Source organism: Zalophus californianus, chromosome 4, assembly GCF_009762305.2.
Source record: "Zalophus californianus isolate mZalCal1 chromosome 4, mZalCal1.pri.v2, whole genome shotgun sequence".
In the NCBI taxonomy this organism is placed as follows: Eukaryota; Metazoa; Chordata; class Mammalia; order Carnivora; family Otariidae; genus Zalophus; species Zalophus californianus.
Window position 1 is genome coordinate 175,091,490 of NC_045598.1, and position 20,252 is coordinate 175,111,741.

Here is a 20,252-nt window from a genome sequence, read left to right on the forward strand (position 1 = left end):
CTGCTTAATATCATTTTCCTCACACTTTCAGTCTGTATGTGTGTTTAGGTCTGAAGTGAGTCTCTCATAGGCAGCGTATAGAAGGGTTTTTTGTTTGTTTTTTGTTTTTTAAATCCAGTCACTCCATGCTTTTTGATTGGAGTATTTGATCCATTAATGTTTAAGGTAATTATTGGTAGGTATGTGCTTATTACCATTTTGTTAATTGTTTTCTGGTTGCTTCTGTAGTTCTTTCTTCTCTTGTTTTCTTCCCTTATGGTTTGATGGCTTTCTTTAGTATTACATTTAGATTCCTTTCTCTTTACTTTTTGTGTATCTATGGTAAGTTTTCAGTTTGTGGTTACCATGAGGTTCATATACAACATCCTATGTTTATAACAGTCTATTTTCAGTTGATGTTCACTTACGTTTGAACACATTCTAAAAGCACTACATTATTTCCTCCTTTCCAAGTTTTATGTATATGGTGTCATTTTACATCTTTTTGTGTATTAGAGAACTGATTTTACTGAGCTTTTTAATCTTCATACTAGTTTTATAAGTAAATGCTCTACTATCTTAACTGTATGTTTGCTTCTACCAGAGAAACTTTTTATGATTTTCTTCTAGTTAGCCTTTTCTTATCTGCTTAAAGTATGTTTACCATTTCTTGTAAAGACGGTTTAGTGGTAATGAACTCTCAAATTTTGTCTGAGAAATGCTCTCTCTCCTTGCATTCTAAATGATAACCTTGCCAGGCACAGTATTCTTGATTGTAGACTTTTTCCTTTCAGCACTTTGAATATATCATCACACCACTCCCTTCTGGCCTGCAAAGTTTTAGCTAAAAAAATCAGCTGACAGCATTAGGGGGTTTCCTTTGTATATAACTAGTTGCTTTTCTCTCACTGCTTTAAAGACTTTCTCTTTAACTTTTGGCCTTTTTATTATGTGCCTTGGTGTGGACTTCATTGAGTTCATCTTGTTTGGGGCTCTACGTGCTTCCTGGACATCTATTTCCTTCCCCAAGTTAAGAAAGCTTTCAACTGTTTCTTCAGATTTTCTGCCCCTCTCTCTTCTCCTTCTGGGACTCCTTTAGCACACTTGATGTCCTAGAGGTCTCTAACCTATCCTTATTTTAAAAAATTCCTTTTCTGTTCAGCTTGGATGGTTTCCACTACCCTGTCTTCCAGGTCACCAATCTGTTATTTTTCACTTCAGTTATTGTATTATCTCTAATTGGTTCTTTTTAATATTTTCTCTTTTTCTGATTTCATCCACTCCTTTCAAGTTCGCCGAGCATCTTTATGACCATGACTTTGAACTCTTTATCAGGTAGATTGTCTTGATTTTGTTTAGTTCTTTTTGTGAGGTTTTGTCTTGTTCTTTCAATTGGAATAAATTCCTCTTCCTACTTTGCCTTTTTCTTTTTTCCTCTTTGTATTATGTCACTTACACCTGCTAGCCTTGTAAGCAGTGGCCTTGTGTAGGGAAGCATCCTGTGGGGTTAAGCAGCATAATATACCCCATGGTCGCCAGAACCAAGCACTCCAGGGGTGTGTCCCATGTGGGCTGCCTATGCCCTCCTGTTGTGTGTGGCAACCGCTGTGGGTGTGCTGGTGGGCAGGGCTGTCCCCAAGTCCAGCTGGCTGAGAAGCCCTCCTGGAGTCACTGCAGGCAAGCTGGGTGGGGCTGGGACGTGATCCTAGCTGGAGCTGTCCACAAGGTGTGGGCGTTGGGGGCAATAGTTGCTTTGTGGGTTCACCAGTCCCAAACAAGGTGACCCCTGGGTGTTGCTGGGCAGGAGCCACTTCGGAAGGGCACCTGCCTAAACTGGCAGGTTGGGTGGAGTGGGTCTGACAGGGAATGCCAGAGCAGGGTGGGCTGTGCTATCAAGACAGGAGTGTCAGAACTGACTCTTGTTAGCATCAGGCCAGAAAGGCTGGAGAAGAGCAAAAGAAATGGCACCTGCTAGCATTCCCAGTCCTGGAGAGATTTTCTACAGATCCCTGCCCCTCCAGCACACACCCTAAAATTAGCCAATAAATCTCCCTCCTGTATAACCCAGATACTTTTTCAACTGCTGCCTCGCCACTGGATCTTGGAGTGAGTAATACAGTGTGCTGGCCCTTTAAGAGTAGAGTCTCAGTTTCTTATAGCACTCTGGCTCTGCTGGAGTGAAGTCCTGCTGGTTATCAAAGCCAAATGTGATGGGGGCTTGTCTTCCTGGTGCAGATCCCCAGGGCAGGCAGGGGGCAGGGGGCACCTGATGTGGGGCTTGATCTCCTTGCTCCTCTGGGAGGACCTCTACACCTGTGATATCCCTCCTGGTTGTGAGTTGCCGTACCACATGTTTGGTTCCCTACCATGTCTCTGCTCCTCCTTACCCTTCACAGTGTGGCTTTTTCTTTATAGTGTGGAAGAGCTGTTCTAATCAGGTCATTCTCTGAACGCGTTGCATTATGTATAGTTGTTGCATGGGTGTGTCTGTGGGAGGAGTTGGGATCCTCCTACTCCATCCACCGTGTTCCCTGGTCATGTCAACACGAAGGAAACTTTGCCTTCTGTATTTCTTACAGGATATCTAGAGTCTTGACCAGATTCAGGTTGGATTTTTTTTCTTCTTCTTTTTTTGGCAAGACTTTCATAGTTGGTGGTATGATCTTCTATTGTTTAGAGAGGCACACAGTGTCTGGCTGTATTTTAGTGATAGGAGGCAGCCATGGCTGCCCAGTGCTTAAGACCTCTTTGTTCACCAGGAATTGCAGAATGTTGATAGAACTCTGTCAGCCCTTTATTCACTAGAATACTTGTATAAAAATTCCTGTGTCTACTATTAGGTACCCAGTGTAGTTGGGAGAGGGGAAGATTATGTATCTTCCTGTCGAATGTGCGGATTCCCTCACTTCCTCCAATGGTAGTGGTATTTTAACACAGACATTCAATTTTTAATCACTAAGGAACTCTTTTATGTTTTTTTCTTGTAATATTCTGTTCATATTTTATATCAGGTCTCTTTTAAATTTTTCCTTGTTTCCTCTGGTGTTAATTTTTCTATTTATCTTGGTCTTTTTCTTCTTATCGGTTCACCTCATTTATCCCGTGGTCCTCAATTATCAGTTTATACTTAAGGAGGCTTGAGTCGCCAGTGTTGTGTTCCCTCTGCTTTTGTGAAGACAGAGGACTGTTTAACTGCCAGTTCTCTGAGTGGGGAGTCTAACTGGAAGCTCCTTGTGGGACAGGCCAGGACTGGGCATACTGATCTGCAATTTCATTTAAGAGTGAGAAGGGAGGGGGCTGTGAGGCTTTTGCTCCTCTAAATGCTTTCCTCTGGGATCAACGTCTGAATTGCCAAGTCTTGGCTCGCACAATTTGTCCAGTTTTCTTGAGAAAAGAGATTTCCCTCTGAGTAGAAATGCTTGCTGCACCTGTACTCTGTGCCTGGCCGTGACTCTAGGGAGTGATAGCTTTCCCTACAGAGGCCCTGAATGCCCCGAACTTGGTCCTGTTTATCACTAATTCTAAACCCAAAGTCCTCTCTGTGATTCTGCATGCTAAATTTGTTCTCACCTCCTTTGGGGCCCTTTAGTCTAAGTGGTCTCTTCCAGAAACTCCAGCCTTGTTTCTTTGCTCTTAGAGGTTTTCCATTTTGAATACGTAGGATTTTACTTTAGAATGATTCTAGGAGGAGTGAAAGGGAAATGTGTGTCTAGTTTGCCATAAATATCAGCCTTTTTATTACTGTTCTCTAGAAAAAAAACAAAACTCTTTATTTTTCGGCCAACTTAACAGTTGATCAATATGAATATTTTCAAAAACTATATTGATATGCTTGATATGGGTATTTAAAACTTCCAGCTATCAGTTGCATATTTTTAATCTCTTGAAAAGAAACATCTGACTTAGATGCTTCCTACATATACTCCATGCTTGTAAAAACTGATCTAAATACAGAAATATATACTACGAAGAAATACTTTTAAATCAAAGCCAATTATATCTTTAATGAGGTTTTCCATTTAAGGGAGAGCAGCTATGATTCTGTAGTCAAATTTGAAACTTTCCCATTTTCTTGGAGGAAAATGTTATAATTTAACCCTTAGAAACCAGACTTTATGTCATAGGTAGTATAGATTAAATTGCCGTAACTCAGAGACTCAGATTAAAGACTGCAATAAATTGAATCTAAGAATAAGAATAGAAATACTGACTGATTAAACGACTAACCTTAATTCTGAGTTAATACAGTAAAAAAAATCTCATGTCATTAAAGCCAAACCTTTATAAATTCAAGGTCATGTAGAAATCTCTTAAGACAAATGTACATTTCAAGTTGGTGAAATAAAGACCTTCTACCCTCTCCCTTTAAAAAAAAAAAAAATTATAGAGAGAGTAAGAGTGCAAGCAGGGCAGAAGGAGAGAGAGGATCTCCAGCAGACTCCATGGTGAGCATGGAGCCTGACGTGGGGCCCAATCCCATGACCCTAAGATCATGACCTGAGCCAAAACCAAGAGTCAGATGTTCAACCAACTGAGCCACCCAGGCACCCCTACTGTCTTCTCTTAAAAATAATTTCAAAATAATAAAAAACCCACATTTTTTTATAAAACTAGGAGATGTTTTCGACTCCTAGTCACAAAATATAAAGCAGAAAGTAGATGGTAAGATGATAAATGATCTGTTTATGTGCTAAGTGATTTAAGTGCCATGTGACTGCAGAGCGAGATGCTGAAGACAAGCAAACCAATTCACCCAAGGAATTTCTAAGAACTGGAAGATCTAGGTACTTAGGCTGGGATAATGGCATAAGGCAAGGGACTGAGTGGGAACTGTTTTAAAAGGTGGGGAACAGAAAAGACAGAAGTCTCAGATTACTTTCCAGTGAACCTGGTGCAGTGGCCTCAGAGAGAGAAGGGGGCAGAGGTTGTGTGCACAGTCTCTGGAGAAGCTAAATCAAGAGAACAAGCAGCAGCACAGAGGAGCACAGGGGGAAGCATGGGGCTGAAAAGAGACCAGTCTGAATGCTGACTTTTCGGTGAGGTCCTCTCTCCAACCTCATTCTGCTCCAGAACACAGGTACACTGATGAATCCCCACCGTTTTTCCAGCAGAGATTGGAGGATCCCTCTCTGAAGAAAATGAAGTAACCCAGAAAGATCCTGGCAAACTGACATTTAGGAATCCCTGGTGATGTCAGCTGGCCTGCCAGTTGATGGGCTGTCTCCCCACAGAGATTCCAAAGAGCTTTTTTTCTTAATTTTTTATAAAACTGCGTAAGAATTGCCTGACATTTGAAGAAAAGTCATGACGGAGACTAAAAGGAACTCAAGAGGAAATAAAAGCATCCTATGGCAAACAAAAAAATAACTATAATTCCTATCTTTAGAGAGATAAGAAGATGCATCTGCATCTGTCAAACTAGATAATGGTAGGGAAGAGCTTTCAGAGATTAAAACCAGAAAGCTGAAATTTTATTAAAAAGTTGAAAAATATTTTTGAAAGTGGGAAAAACAGAGATAGAAATTACAAGGGGAAAAAAGTTGAGATCACAGTATGAGCTTGGGAGGTCCAAAGAACAGAAAAAATTTCCCAGGACTGACAGAGATGAGCTTCTAGCTGGAATGGGCCAGTAGAAAATGCAGAAACTCTGAATGACAAACCCATCAAAACACCTTTGTGAAGTCTGATAATACCAAAGGTAAAGAAATAAAATATTCCACTAGGAGAAAATAGTAGGTCACAGGGTAAGGACTGGTAATCAGAATAGCCACTGATTTACTGACATTAAACCTAGAAATGGAGCCCTGTAAATTCCTATGAAAATTATTTCTAGTCCAGAATTTTATGCCCAGGAAAAATACCATGTGGGTTTTTGTTTTTCGTTCATTAGCTATCCAGGCAAACTTTCAAGAGCAAAGTAAATCCATTCAACAAAACTGAATACATGGGATATAAGAGTTCCATCATAGAGCAGACAGTGGTCCAAAATGAAGCTGGCAAGGTCAGGAACTAGACAGATTATCTAGACAGTTTTCCTCATGCAGAAAAACAGAGAAAGGCATTTTACAGAGCGGTTGCAAAGTGTGAGAAGGCTTCAACTTTTGAAGAAAACCAAGTAAATGAAAACAAGGAAAGTTGCTCTAGGAAAATAAAAAAAGTGGTATATCCTGTAGTTCAGCAGTCAATATTTACACAGACCTAATAATGAAAACACTTAAAGATGCATACAACCTAAAATTCTGAAGTATACCGATAAGCCTGTGGAGGAAAGAATGCAGGTGGCAGGAAAGTGCTGGATATAGAACGAAGACGCTCGTACTCCTTCATGGAAACAGAGGAGATGAATTAAGAGATAACCGCACATATATAAATATTACTTAGACACAGGACGATAAAGAGCAAAGTGCGCGTCTCTGGAAAAGCTGACTTACAGGTAGAGTATGGTGGGGAGACTGTGTTTGTTAAGCTTTTTAGAACTATTTTATAATCTGTTATTCATGTATTCCTTTCCATAGTGGTTTATTAATTAAATCATTAAAATATAGAAGTAGCATCTAGGACATATAAATAAATCTGAACTCTATAGCAAATAATTTCTTGGTTCTATTTCCCTGAAGAGATATTTTAGTAAAAAATAACGTAGTCAGCTAAGTGGTAGTTTTAAAAGGAATGAGACACTGGAGAAGGCGAGCCCAGGGGCTCGGCAGTGCTCGCTGACTATGCTGGGCTTACGCAGACTGGTGTGGTGGGATAGCAGGAAGGCCAGCGAGTGTGGGGCCAGAGGACACTGGTTCTCATGCTGTGAGTTACTTTATGCCTGTTTCTTAACTTCTGTGAGCCTCAGTTTCTTGGCCTATAGAGATACACAAAATGATTATGTCATAGTAGGCCTTTCCCCCGGGGCAGACATCACTTGTGTATATGCATACACAATGCTGAGAACACGTATGTTTTAAAGGGATAAAATGACTGGAGAAAAAATTGCGTTGCTAGAGAAAGCTGTCAATCTCCACACAAAACTGTTTCTATAACTGCGATACAGGGTTAGTAGTTTATAACCTGCAAGTTTTTTTTAAGTAGACTCTGTGACCAAAGTGGGGCTTGAACTCACCACCCCAAGATCAAGAGCCGCATGCTCTACCATCTGAGCCAGCCAGGTGCCCTGTAACTTTCAAGTTTACTTGCAGGAGTAATGTAGTTTAATTTCTTACATACTTATGGAAATTCACAGGCCAAGATCAATGTGATAAATAAATACATTTAAATCCTTATCTGCAATTCACTGTAAAACAAGGAATCTACTTAATATAAAACAAGCAAATTTAAGGACCTACCAGCCATTAAATCCTATGTAGAGATCCAAGTCAGTCAAGGCGGCTGCTGCTTCCTTCGTACCATCAAATGAATGCACCTAAGGAGGTATAGGTACAATTTCATTGAATGATTACTCTTTCTTTAAAACCCTAAATAACACTAATAAGACTTTCTTAGCAAAAATATAAATGCATTAGGGTTTTTTGGGCCAGAGGGTTTCAAATGCAGTGTCCCCTACAATTTTTATTTTCAAATCCAATCTCACAATTAAAATGGGTCAACATCTCCACTGGTGTGAGGCAAGAGGGGAGACGGCCTCCTGGAATTTCTATCCGCGGCTGGCTGATGGCTCTGTTCCAGCATTCCTGCGGTGCCCCCAGGAAGGGGACCGGCGGTGGGAGCCACATTCTCAGGCAAAAGCATGAAGTTAAAAATGTGACAAAACCATGTAAAGTGTATCTTCAAATGTTCAATTTTTATGTTACGGGATACTTTTTTCTAGAAGAGAGGACTTAAGAGACAAATTTTAAGATCTATTCAGAGTTGTGAGAATGTCACTAAAAAAAACAGTAATAATCACCTCAGGAGGCAAAAAGGAGTAAGATGGTGGTGTTCTCCTTCAGAGAGACAGGGTTTCAAGCATAGTTTTTCACACTTCGGATGTATTTTTGTAACCAAAACAGTAAGTAACAACACTTCTTTAAATACACCTAACAAGTGGGGGCACCTGGGTGGCTCAGTTGGTTAAGCATCCAACTCTTGGTTTCAGTTCAGGTCATGATCTCATGGGTCATGGGGTCGAGCCCCATGTGGGGCTCAGTGTGGAGTCTGCTTGGGATTCTCACTCTCCTCTCCCTCTGCCCTTCCCCCGCTCATGTGTGCATGTTCTTTTAAATAAATCTTTTTATAAATAAATAAGCACACACACCTAACAAGTGATGTCATTAATACGTTCATACAGCATCCAGTGTCCAGGGTCCGAATCCACTATGAATAACATGCTTCTCAAAAATAAAACTGTGTTGGGCGCCTGGGTGGCTCAGTTGGTTGAGCGACTGCCTTCGGCTCAGGTCATGATCCTGGAGTCCCGGGATCGAGTCCCACATCGGGCTTCCTGCTTAGCGGGGAGTCTGCTTCTCCCTCTGTCTTCCCTCTCGTGCTTTCTATCTTTCATTCTCTCTCTCTCTCAAATAAATAAATAAAATCTTTAAAAAAAATAAAATAAAATAAAACTGTGTTACACAACTGCCCAGAAGGGTTTAGTCTTCCCTTCAGCATTTCCAGCTGACTAGAAAATATATCCTCCATTAATATCAAAATAATTTTAAATAAGACTCTTCATAAACCATTTCAGAAAATTAGTTATACTTTATTTGGCAGTTTTTTTTATTTTTAAGTAATCTCTACACCCAATGTGAGGGTTGAACTTACAACCCCAAGATCAAGAGTCACACATTCTACCAACTGAGCCAGCCAGGTGCCCCTTGGTAATATCTTTTTTTGATAAAAGTCAAACATTTAGGTTGGATATGTTGCTGTAAAGCAAATGGGCTAAGAGGTGGAACCATTAATCCCAAGGACGTTAATCAGAGCCTCTAAGCCTCTCTCAGTTCCCAGGTACAGTTCCTAAAGGATAAATTGCAGGGTCAGTAAACTGTAGATAAAAATGTGCACAGCACTGCAGAAAACATTATCACCAGCGTCTGGGGGACATGAAGCAGAGGCTACAAACGAAAGAATACAGGCGACACTCAAAGCAACACAGTGTGGGTATGCAGTGAGTGCTCAGTGCCACTTCCTCTTTCTTTAGTTGGACTTAGTACGACTGATTTTATATATCTGGATCATAGCTTTTCTGCTAGAGACTTAGTGAATCGCTCCTAAAATTACAGGTGAAAATTTGTGCATCTGAGAATTTTTCTGAGGCAGATTTTCAAAAGAACCCATAATCCAAAAGATTTTAAAAAACACTGCTTTGGATGCCTGAGCTAAGGCAGATAAGATTTATGGGAACTGACTGAAATGACCACACAGAAGTGTTTAGAGTAGAAGCAAATTACAGAAAGAAGGGGTCTCTAATCAGAGTGGTTAACAGTAAATGAATACAGCTGACAAGAAATTAAGAAGGCAAACCTGAAGTGAGGATTAAAATACTTGATTAAAATTAGTTTATACTCTGTTCAGAATTTCAATTGGAAAACGCTGAGGAACGTCTGCTGGAAGAGGCAGAGAAAAAGTATCACCCACACTCCTAAAATGTGAGTAAATTCATGGGGTTTTCTTGTGAACCGAATTCTTTATCATTCTTGTACTTTAAACAAAATACATGTAATTAAATCAGTGTGATTTATGTATCACATCTGGTCCACAGATTCTATCGTAAATGTATGTCCTTCAGTAAGAGGGGGAAGAACATCTACTGCTGATACCTGGATTACTTCACCAACCTGAGGAACAAGAAAGCTTCTGGGCATCATCTAGTAAAAACAACTCTTCTACTTACCACTCCCCCCACACACCGGTCTCTGTTTCTTTTCATTATGTCTGTGAATTAAAAACAAACAACTGTTGGCAAATACCTTGCTTGATTTCTGCAAAATTCTTAAATTCTAAATTAGATTTTAGCTTTAACTCACCCAAAAATTCAGCATGTGAGTTCCTACAGTGAAGAAACATTGGTAATTTTGTTTGTTCTGCCAGTTCAAACTGTTTTTCAAAATATCTGTATGACACCAAAAAAAAATTTCCTTGTTTAATTTAGCGTGAGAAAAATAATTATGTTAAATATTTTTTTTAAGTTAAAGGACTTTTATTATTTTGAGATCATAGGACAGAAGTATGAACTCAGACATTTAAAACACATCTGGCTTAGCCAAAGGCTTTATAACAAACTTCCAGAAAAGGATACTTCATTTTCAGGGATTACAAAATTATTTTCAAAAATGTTGGTTAGCTTTCCATTATAAATGCTAGGTAAATTAGGTAGCACTTTACTACTCATCACTAGAAATAGCTATAATGTTTAAGTTTATAGTGATGGGAACTGTTCCCTCAAATAATTACTTTTTTTAAAAAAAGATTTTGAGAGAGAGAGACAGCTAGAGAGAACACAAGGGGGGGCGGGGTAGGTAGCAGGAGAGGGAGAAACAGGAGCAGGGAGCCTGACGTAGGGCTCAATCCTAGAACCCCAGGATCATGACCTGAGCTGAAGGCAGACACATAACCGAATGAGCCACCCAGGCGCCCCTCAAATAATTACTTTTAACTAGCTTTTCCCACCAAACCCCAGCAAATGAAGCAGACACCCTCCCATCACCCGTGGGATCCCTTCCCTGCAGCATGTGTTGGAGGTGAATACATCACCAGCGTCTTGCCCTGAGAGCTGGCTGAGCACCATCAGTGGAAGTCAGTTCGCTCCAGCAAGGGGCCAGGGAAAGCTTTATACTGTTTTCCATGTGCTGTTATACAAGAAATTACTACCACTAAACACAAGGATTTATTAAAAATAAGTAGCACAAAAACTGAAACACTATTTTTCAAAGATATAAAGATATGATAAAATGGCAGCCGTGGGGCACCTGGGTGGTTGTCGGTTAAGCGTCTGCCTTCGGCTCAGGTCGTGATCCCAGGGTCCTGGGATCAAGCCTGGGATTGAGCCTTGCATCAGGCTCCTCGCCCAGTGGAAAGCCTGCTTCTCCCTCTCCCTCTGCCTGCCACTCCCCATGCAGTTGTCTCTCTCTCTGTCAAACAAATAAAATCTTAAAAAAAATAAAATAAAATGGCAGCTGTGAATGTTTGGAGAGTACTTTATAAAAAGGTTTTTTCAGGTGCCACATGCCATTATCTCATCTGATCCACAAAATAACCCTAGAATAGGTTAAGGGTTGGTGTCAGGGTATGTAGGACCTCATCCAAGATCACAACACAACATGACAAACTTGGACCCAGAACTTGAGTGCTCTAATTCCAGGTCCCAGCCAAATTGACAAAGTTGTGACGTTTCTAAGAAGCCCTTTCTGGTCGCACAGCATAATGACAATAGCCAGATGATATAACGGGGTGGGTGTTCGGGTCTTCTCACTCAGCGTGGGCTTACTCATTCTCCACTCATGGTCATGCAGTTCAAATGAAACGAAGAGTTACAGACAGTAAGGGTCTTATTTTCCTACAGGAGTTTACCTCTTCTAGGCACCTTTATTTTCGGGAACAATTTCTCGGTGTTTAATTTAAATCTCTTGCTATATATTCCTCTATCTTGTCTCCCTGAAATACAGGACAACCATTTTCCTGGAGTACCCCTTTGTCCTCTTGAAAATGCTAAATTTTAAAATTAGAAATATAAGTGTACTTCTTAAATAGCTTTCATAATGTTGGTGGTCTTTGTCTTTATTACCCAGTGTTTATGCTTTTAAATCACCTTTTCAGATTCTGCTGGGCTAGAATAAGCAAAAATAATTTTAGTTAACAAAGTGCTGAAATTTCAGACTGCAGGAAATAGAAATGAAATATCGAAAGAAAAGTCACTATTTCCATAACCTCTAAAGTAATTCAAATGTCAGCAATGAAATGTGCTCCAGTCATTACGTAAACTTCACCGTGGATCTGGCTTCTGGCTACGCACCGCACTCTCTGCTTTACGGCTCCCCACTCTACACGGATCATTTCTTTCACACACAATTCTATGTGCAAAGCCACACAACCGAGCCACAGATTTACAGAATCTAATGATCCCCTTGAGAATAAGCCTATCACAGCAGGCAAAAGTAAAAACAATGAAAATAACAGATGTTCAAGCAACGTGCCTCCAGAATTCTGCATATGAGAAAAGAAAGGTCCATGCACTCAAGCTAGCTAGGTATCTTAAGGAGGCCAAGTACTCCTAATGACATAAATTGAGGATAACTAGTGCTTGACATTAAGTACCTGTTGCCTTTAAAGAAAAAACCCACCATGGTAACTAGAAATCGCATTAAGTTACAGGGCAGCAGAAACTGGCACCTATCAAGAGATTTTTTTTTCTTAATTCACATACAAAAAGCTCTGTTTGAGTTAGATTTGCTCATTTTAGTGAAGCTGTAATTTGCTTCTGATTGTATTACTGCTTCTTCCATTTTAGGGTCAACAATAACTGAGGACAAGGGCTTGAAACGGTCAGCTTCCGAGTAGTTTTTAGTAATTCAGACTGAGGCAACTCCCAAAAGCCCAGAGCCTTACAGCACTGCACCTTAATCCACAGAGTGGGGCCGCCTCTGGACTGGCCCATGGCAAGGACAGCCTCACTCTCTCATCTCTGAGGTTCCCTAAATCCCCAGACGGTTATTTTGAAATCTTGTCTGATGTCGGATTTCTTTTTCCAAAACAGACCTGCCCAGTATTAACATTTTAAAGCCCCAAGGAAAATCCCACAGCAAATTCCTCCAACTCAAGCGAACTAAGCTCTGAACTTGCAACAAGGAAAGGGAATGTAGCATGGGGCAGAAACTGAAAAATACAGCGTATGCTTCAAGGAAAACCTTTCCTTGGGAACTCCGGCTTCTTCCTTGTTTTCATGCTCTTTAAAAAATCTTTTAAAAAACCCCAAGGAAAAAGAAGAGTCTGTATTTTCTTTAGGAAGAAAGTATTTCTAAGACTACCCCCACAGCCACAATTTCTGGAGCATATACTTTGTGGCAAGCATGTTAAGATGGGCTTTACATACCAAGTGTTAAGAAAGGTAGGCAGTATTAGCCCCATTTTAATGATGAGGAAATGGAGATTTACAAAGAGACATAGAGCCACCAAATAGCAGTTACGATTTAAACCCAAAGCTGTTGATTCTAAAGATAACTACTTTGCACAGTTATATACTGCCTTTACTTACCAGTAGGTCTCAGACAGTATTTTTTAGCCACTGTGTCTACTGTACATTAGTTCTGTCTTGCCTTCTCACATCACACCATTTTCTATTTTTCTCTGATACATCTTTTTCCTGACTGCATTTTTACTTAAACAAAAGCAACAAACCATACACTGGTTAATTGTCTCAGATGGTATAAAAGAACAGCCCCCAAATTTAAATTCTTCCAAGAAAAGATCCAACAGTGAAAGCTGAAGTATAGGCTTTTTAATCCATGCTGCTCTCCAGGAATCAAAAAGACCCCTTTCCCCTTATTAAAAACTCAGTGAACATTTACGGAGTACCCGCCGTGTGCTGGGAGTACTGCACATGGTGCTATGGGCACAACAACATGAGTGAGGCTGGGTATGTGACTCCAGAGAACTCAGACACTAGTCTGCTGTGGGACGGGAAGGGGTGACATAAACATATTCCAGGACAATGTGCAAAATGCTGAAACAAGTACAGAGCACCTCGTGTGCAGGGAGGGAGCTGCACACTGGGAGCATATGCTAGGGGAAAGGGAGGGAGCATCAGCACAAGTGGGGCGGGGGAGGTTGTTTCCTTAACATCAATCTAAATGGGATTCCTACTGGTGTTTTTTTTTTTTTACTAAATCATTTGATGTTTTATAATTTAAAAAAATCTCAAATTGAACTGCCCATCTTTTCAAAATTTATACCATACTTTAGTTTGTCCTTAGCTTTATCTACTCTGGAAGAGACCTAGCTCACATCCCCTCACCTTATTAGCAAAGCCTTCCCTAACTCCCCCAGAAAGTCCTTCCCCCTGCTGTCATACACCTTTTTGTTAGCATTTTCCAAACCATTTTAATTATTTATGTCCTCTCTTGTCTATAAAGGCATCAGAACCAAGCCTATTCTTTGTATTACACTGAGGAGGCACTTCGTAATCATTCACTGAATGGAGTTTAAACTCTCTAGTACGGATTAATACCTGGGCAATTGGTATCTGTGTTCAAGCATAAACTATACCCTGCTATACATACTGTTTTAAGTTCTGATCTTAAGGTGATGCTGGAAATATTCTCAGAGCAGTAAAACAGAACTATCGATGTTTTCATTAAATACAAAAGAAATCGAGTTTAGGGTATTTAGGTTGCATTTTAGAATCAGTTTGAATGCATCTGGATCAAAGTCTTATGAGCAGGGAAACCTGAGGGACTCTGCCACTGCCCTTCATTGTCACACCCCACACCGTCTGTTTGCTTCACGACACTCATCTTGGCCAAAAACAGACTCTAAAGTGGAGGAATTATGATCTGTGGGCTTTACCTAAGAAACACAAACTATTCTTCTATTTAAATGTGAATATGTGAACTTTTAAGATGAGCGACCTATAAATGATATTCAAGAGAGGTTAAGGATTTAGTAATCCTGCTGGTAATCATGTGAATGTCCCTGAAAACCACAGCATCATACATCACTAAACAGCTCTGAGAGGATTTATTCTACTGTTTTATTACCTGGATTATTAATACATTGTTTTTGAAATGCAACAAAATGCTCATGTCTTAAATTAAGTCTATGACCTAATTTTTCTTTTTGGCCTATCACACTACCCACCGATATGCTGACGGGAGCTCCAACTAAAAGGTATAGGCAGTGGGTTGTAGGAAGTCTACAAGGGTTGGGAACTTTGGAATTTTCTGAGACGCCACCACTCTCCATATGGGTCCTGTGAAAAGACCCTCACATTCTAAGTTGACTATATCCAGTGCCCAGCAAGAGGAGGTTTTTCCTACTTTGGTGATTGATCCTATATCTCTTTTTAATACCCTTGGCTCTTAAATCATGCCCCAACTGAATTTAAATCATTTCATTGGAATGGTTCATGCATGAATACATTCATGAGGCAAAGAACAACGAAAGTCTCCATCACGTAAAACTCATCCCTTATTTCTACCATTAAAATTAAGTTAGATGGTTAATCAATTAGAAACTATATGCTTCCATCCCTTCCATTTCACTTAACTTTTGATATACAAAGGGAAAAACAAAAAATCTTGATGCTTAATCCAACTACATTCTGAACAGATAAAAGCTATTTTAAAAAAATCACTCGTAAGATTGTATGATAATTACAAAAATCAAAAAATTTCCTTACTTGAGCTGAGTATCTTTGGGACAGAACTGTAGTCGGTCAAAATCTTTAAAAGATAAAAAAAGAACCAGTAACAACTCATTACCTTGTGCAGAACAAATCACTTTCAAAGTCACTCTAACAGGGCTAGGTTGGCACTTACCCAGTCCACACTCCCCTATTGCTACAACTTTCCCCTTATTGTTTTCAGCAAGATTTAACAACTCCCTTAAGTAAAGATCAGGATCATTCTTTTCAAATTCATCACATCTTGTAGGATGACATCCAACTGTACTGAAAAACATATCTAGCACAAAATAATGTCTTAGGATTATTTTCAAAATATTTTTCATATTACATTTAATATGCAAAAATGATAAGAATAAGTTCAACTGGTTAATTTTTAACAATAGCCATAAACTATTTGAACCACAAGAATTGATTAAGGTCAATCAGATGATAGTTTTTGGAATACCTTAACAAAGCAGGACATGAATATGAAAACTGCCATAACATATTAGTAAAAAGAATTAATTCAACTTTCCAAAGCTTGGTATTCACTGAATCTTGTAGAATAGAAAATGAAACAATTTCTTGGAGAATGAAATATCATAACCTAATTATATCTGTTATATGCACTATTCACATCACTGTCTTGTTTCACATATTTAATATAAGAATGTATTTCTTCCGCTTAAAAAGGGTGACTTAAAGAGATGGAAGGGGGATTTTTTTTTTTTTAAGATTTTATTTACTTATTTGAGAGAAAGAAAGAGAGCACAAGGTGGGGGAGGGGCAGAGGGAGAGGGAGAAGCAGGCTCTCCCCTGAGCAGGGAGCACTCTGGGCTCAATCCCAGGACGCCTGGGATCATGCCCTGAGCCCACGACAGAAGCTTAACTGACTGACCCAGACGCCCTGGGATTGGTTTTTCTAATAAAAAATAAAGCTCACTTATTTGGAGACCACACCTTGATAGCTGTAATTGTATGGAACATGAATAACAAGTCAAAAAGGGCTTCTGAGTGGCCTGCACCTGAACCCACGGGAGAGGTGGGGAGCCTTCCTCAGCCTCTCCTGCAGGTGTTTACATATAAAGGAGGCAGAGGTTTTAAAGCAGTGAGGACACAGGTACGGGAGGAGGAGTGAAGACGGCTGACAAGGGGAGCTTCAAGAACTTTTAAAAGCATATCTCTTTGGGAATTAAAAGTATAGAAGACCATATTCTTATACCCCCAAAGGCATCTGGGAAGGTGACTACTTTTAATCACTAAGAAAAAATGTCAGTGGATCCTGAAAAGTATGCATTTTAAAAAGATTTCCATAAAAAATAACTTAAGTAAATCAGTATTTTGAAAAATAACATGGAATGCCTAATCTTCAATGTCTAGCAAAAGCAGCATGCATGCCAAAACACAAAACCAAAATAAGTTAGGTAGAATGAATGCCAGATAAAGGTTTTCTGTAAGTAGGATTTCCTTAGGAACCAATTCCAAAACTTCATAGATTTTAAATAAAATGCAAAATGTATGAACATAAAGTGAGCCGAGAGATTATTTATTTATTACTTGCATTCCTGGGGCCTTACAACAACGGTCTACATGATAAATATTTAATAAATGACCCTTAACAGTTTAAAAATGCAAATAAAAAGCAACTCACATCTTAAGCACATTACAACATACAAAAATCTTGCATCAGAAATATGTGAGGCTAAACTGTATACCCAGTGAACTTAATTCTCATTAACTGGAATCTTAAAATAATGGTTAAGTACAGTGAGAGAGAGGGTTTAATCACATCTGATAGGCTAGTGGGCACTTAGAATTCTTGCATTTTAATCATGTCCCATTGCAATCAGTCTTTTTCTGTTACTTCTACAGTCACAATCCATTGTATTGTATCTGAGGCAGTTTTTAGAAAGATTTCTTCAAAATAACTCATATTTGGGGGGGGTAAAAGTAATATGAGGATACCATTTGTTTGTGCCAAATGCAGTGCCTCTTTACTGTCCTGCAGATTTCCACCTGTAATCATAAACTGAAATAGAAAGAAATAAAATAAGCCTACTTGAACAGAGCATCAACAACAGTTTCCAAACATGCCTTCCTGTTGTTTTCCAGAATGCTTTTCTCTCTTTGACTGTCACACACTTACCCTTCCTTTATTTTATTTTTTTTAAGATCTTATTTGTTTATTTGACACAGAGAGAGCGAGAGCAGGAACACAAGCAGGGAGAGTGGGAGAGGGAGAAGTAGGCCTACCACCGAGCAGGGAACCCAATGCGGGGCTTGATCCCAGGACCCCGGGATCATGACCTGAGCCGAAGGCAGACGCCCAATGACTGAGCCACCCAGGCGCCCCACACTTACCCTTCCTTTAAAATTTGGCTGGAAGGTCATCGCCTATTTAGAGTGGTCCCTGACCACCCCTCTCCATACAAGCATACATACAACACAGAATTTGTCACGCCTTCCCATTAAAATGTATTCACATGTCTGTTTTTCCAGTTAGATCAAGAGCTCCTTAAGGACAGAGATCACATTATGAAAGACCGAATAACTAAAGAATTTAGAATTCTTTTAATCTGGGGCACCTGGGTGGCTCAGTCGGCGAAGAGGCTGCCTTCGGCTCAGGTCATGATCCCAGGTTCCTGGGATCGAGCCCCACATCGGGTTCCCTGCTCCACAGGAAACCTGCTTCTCCCTCTCCCACTCCCCCTGCTTGTGTTCCCTCTCTCGCTGTGTCTCTCTCTGTCAAATAAATTAAAAATCTTAAAAAAATAAAAATTCTTTTAATCTAAATTGGAGATTCAGTAGTGTTTATTAATTCAACAGTTCTCCAAGTGTGGTCCCGGAACCCCCGGGAGAATGTGAGGTCAAAACTATTTTCATAATAATTCTAAGATGCTATTTGCCTTTTTCACTCTCACCCGGCCCCAAGTGTGCAATAAGATATTCCAGAGGCTACATGATGTGTAATATCACAACAGACTGACAGCAAAAACAGACATCCAAGTTTAGCAGTCTTCTATTAAGAGCCAGACATTCAAGAGATGTTTAAAAAAAAGAGAGATCAAACAATTCCACTTACATCACATTTTTTTGGTTTGGAAAATACTTATTTTTCATAAAAATATGCTACTTAATGTTATATAATGGTTTACTGTTAATAGATATTTTACATTCTTAGTTCTAATTTCCAATATCAGCAAATAAAACCCACATAAAGAAAAACTCTTTGGGGTCTTCAGGAATATTGAAGAACATGAATGGGTTTTGAGACCAAAAGTTTGACCATCACCGGATTAAGGCATATTGAATTCTTCGTAAGGAAACGCATGGCTCCTGGCAAAAAGCACATTTCTAAAGAGGCACCCTCAGGGTCCACCGGCAGGACGACTGTATCAAAAGGAAAATGTCACAGAGTGGTGTGTGAGTGCTGGCTACTGAGGCAGTGCTGCCGAAGTGTGTGTCCTTCTAAAGAAGGGACTTACTAAGCACACTGATGTAGATTTTTTTAAGCATCTCACTTCAAGCGCCTCACTGAGCTAAAATGAAGAATTCCTTCTAGGTATGCGCCTAAAGAGAAAACATACAAAACACCGGAGGAGGTGCAAATGAACAGATGTTTTCATATAGCAACCTAAACTTCTAATATAATAGGCACTGAGTATCTAATTCAGGGAATGCACAGCCATTATTAAATCCTCAACTGCTTGTAAAACACAGGGTATATCTTAAAAATATTGGGAGAACTTGACTGTTTACTAACACTACCTAATTCTTTAATACAAGACCAGGTGCCCAGATCTAGTATTTCTATTCTGTAAAATAGTTTCTATTCAAGTCTATCTTTTATTTTATCTATAACTTTCCTAAATAGATGAAAAAGCAAGGACAAGACTAGAGAACGTAATTTCCTCTCCCAGGTCACAATGATGATATTAGGATGATGGTGGCTTCCACCATAAACCTGAGAGAATAAAGGGTGTTTACGCAGGTACAATACCAAGTGCTTTGCACTCCAGCTTATTTAACTCTTACAACTCCCTCAATTAGGCATTATTATCATTCTCGAATTACAGATGCGAAAACTGAAGCCTAGAGAGAGAAGCACCCATGTTACGAAGCTTTGAAGAATGAAGCTGGGGCTGGAACCCAGCGGTGTGAGGCCATAACTGTGCTTTTCATCACTACAACTTAACTGCAAGACACTAAGTTAGATTCCAACTAGGAACCAAGACTGAGTAAATTCCATTTCTGACATTCTTACATCGGTGTGTGTACGTTTCCAAATGTTAGATTAAACTACTCACGGCTGACACATGAAAATTTAGGAGCTTGGTATTTCAGAGTCTGCAGAAAAGCATTTTATAAAGTGATTTACCAAGCATAATGAGAAGGGAATGCTGTAACTTTTATCCTTTCTTATTACTTGTGAGCAGTGACTCTACCGTGTAGAGCTGGGACTGCAGATCTCAGGAGCCAGCAGGGTCCTCTCTTACAACGGAGGTAATTAAACCAGAAGCCGCAGCTACCAAGTCTCCAGACACCACACTGGGGAACTTAACCTTATGTGTGCATATGTGGGTTACCTTGATATTTTTTAAAAAAATCCTAGTTAAAAAGAAGTATCTATTCAATACCATTGGGGAACTTAACCTTATGTGTGCATATGTGGGTTACCTTGATATTTTTTTAAAAAATCCTAGTTAAAAAGAAGTATCTATTCAAAGAATTCGACACAGAGCTAATATTCATTTGCTTAGAACTCTAAAAAGAATTTTCCTGATAATCAAATTAGTACTATAAAACTTAAAAGTGTCTTCTCAGTTATTTGAAAAGGTATATCCATACACAGATACAAGTCTTTCTGATGACCACTGAGTTCCAACAAAAGACCACTGAATTCTAACAAATCCTAAGTTATGTTACAAAATTTATTATTAAGAGTTGCCTGGTAATTCAGATAGGAAAAATT

General features: G+C 39.5%; 2 protein-coding genes across 10 annotated transcripts in view; one reads left to right on the forward strand and one right to left on the reverse strand.

Annotated features, from left to right (window-relative positions):
• RNF139 (ring finger protein 139) overlaps window positions 1-9,869 on the forward strand; it is a 32,573-nt gene extending 22,704 nt beyond the window's left edge. The window contains exons 3-4 of the mRNA XM_027620392.2: window positions 9,478-9,551; window positions 9,665-9,869. Of these exons, the coding sequence (XP_027476193.1) occupies window positions 9,478-9,551; window positions 9,665-9,719 (129 nt within the window). The 3' untranslated portion in view covers window positions 9,720-9,869. The remainder of the gene's footprint in view (window positions 1-9,477; window positions 9,552-9,664) is intronic.
• The window catches only part of TATDN1 (TatD DNase domain containing 1), a 45,280-nt gene that overhangs the window by 12,588 nt on the left and 12,440 nt on the right, over window positions 1-20,252 (reverse strand). For 2 of the 9 annotated variants that reach the window (XM_027620398.2, XM_027620427.1), the window contains 6 exons: window positions 17,246-17,309; window positions 15,435-15,578; window positions 15,296-15,338; window positions 9,930-10,015; window positions 9,797-9,837; window positions 7,314-7,390 (listed from right to left, as the gene is read on the reverse strand). In XM_027620398.2, the coding sequence (XP_027476199.1) occupies window positions 7,314-7,390; window positions 9,797-9,837; window positions 9,930-10,015; window positions 15,296-15,338; window positions 15,435-15,578; window positions 17,246-17,309 (455 nt within the window). The remainder of the gene's footprint in view (window positions 1-7,313; window positions 7,391-9,796; window positions 9,838-9,929; window positions 10,016-15,295; window positions 15,339-15,434; window positions 15,579-17,245; window positions 17,310-20,252) is intronic. The other 7 variants (XM_027620459.1, XM_027620469.2, XM_027620409.2 and 4 more) reach the window with 6 other exon arrangements.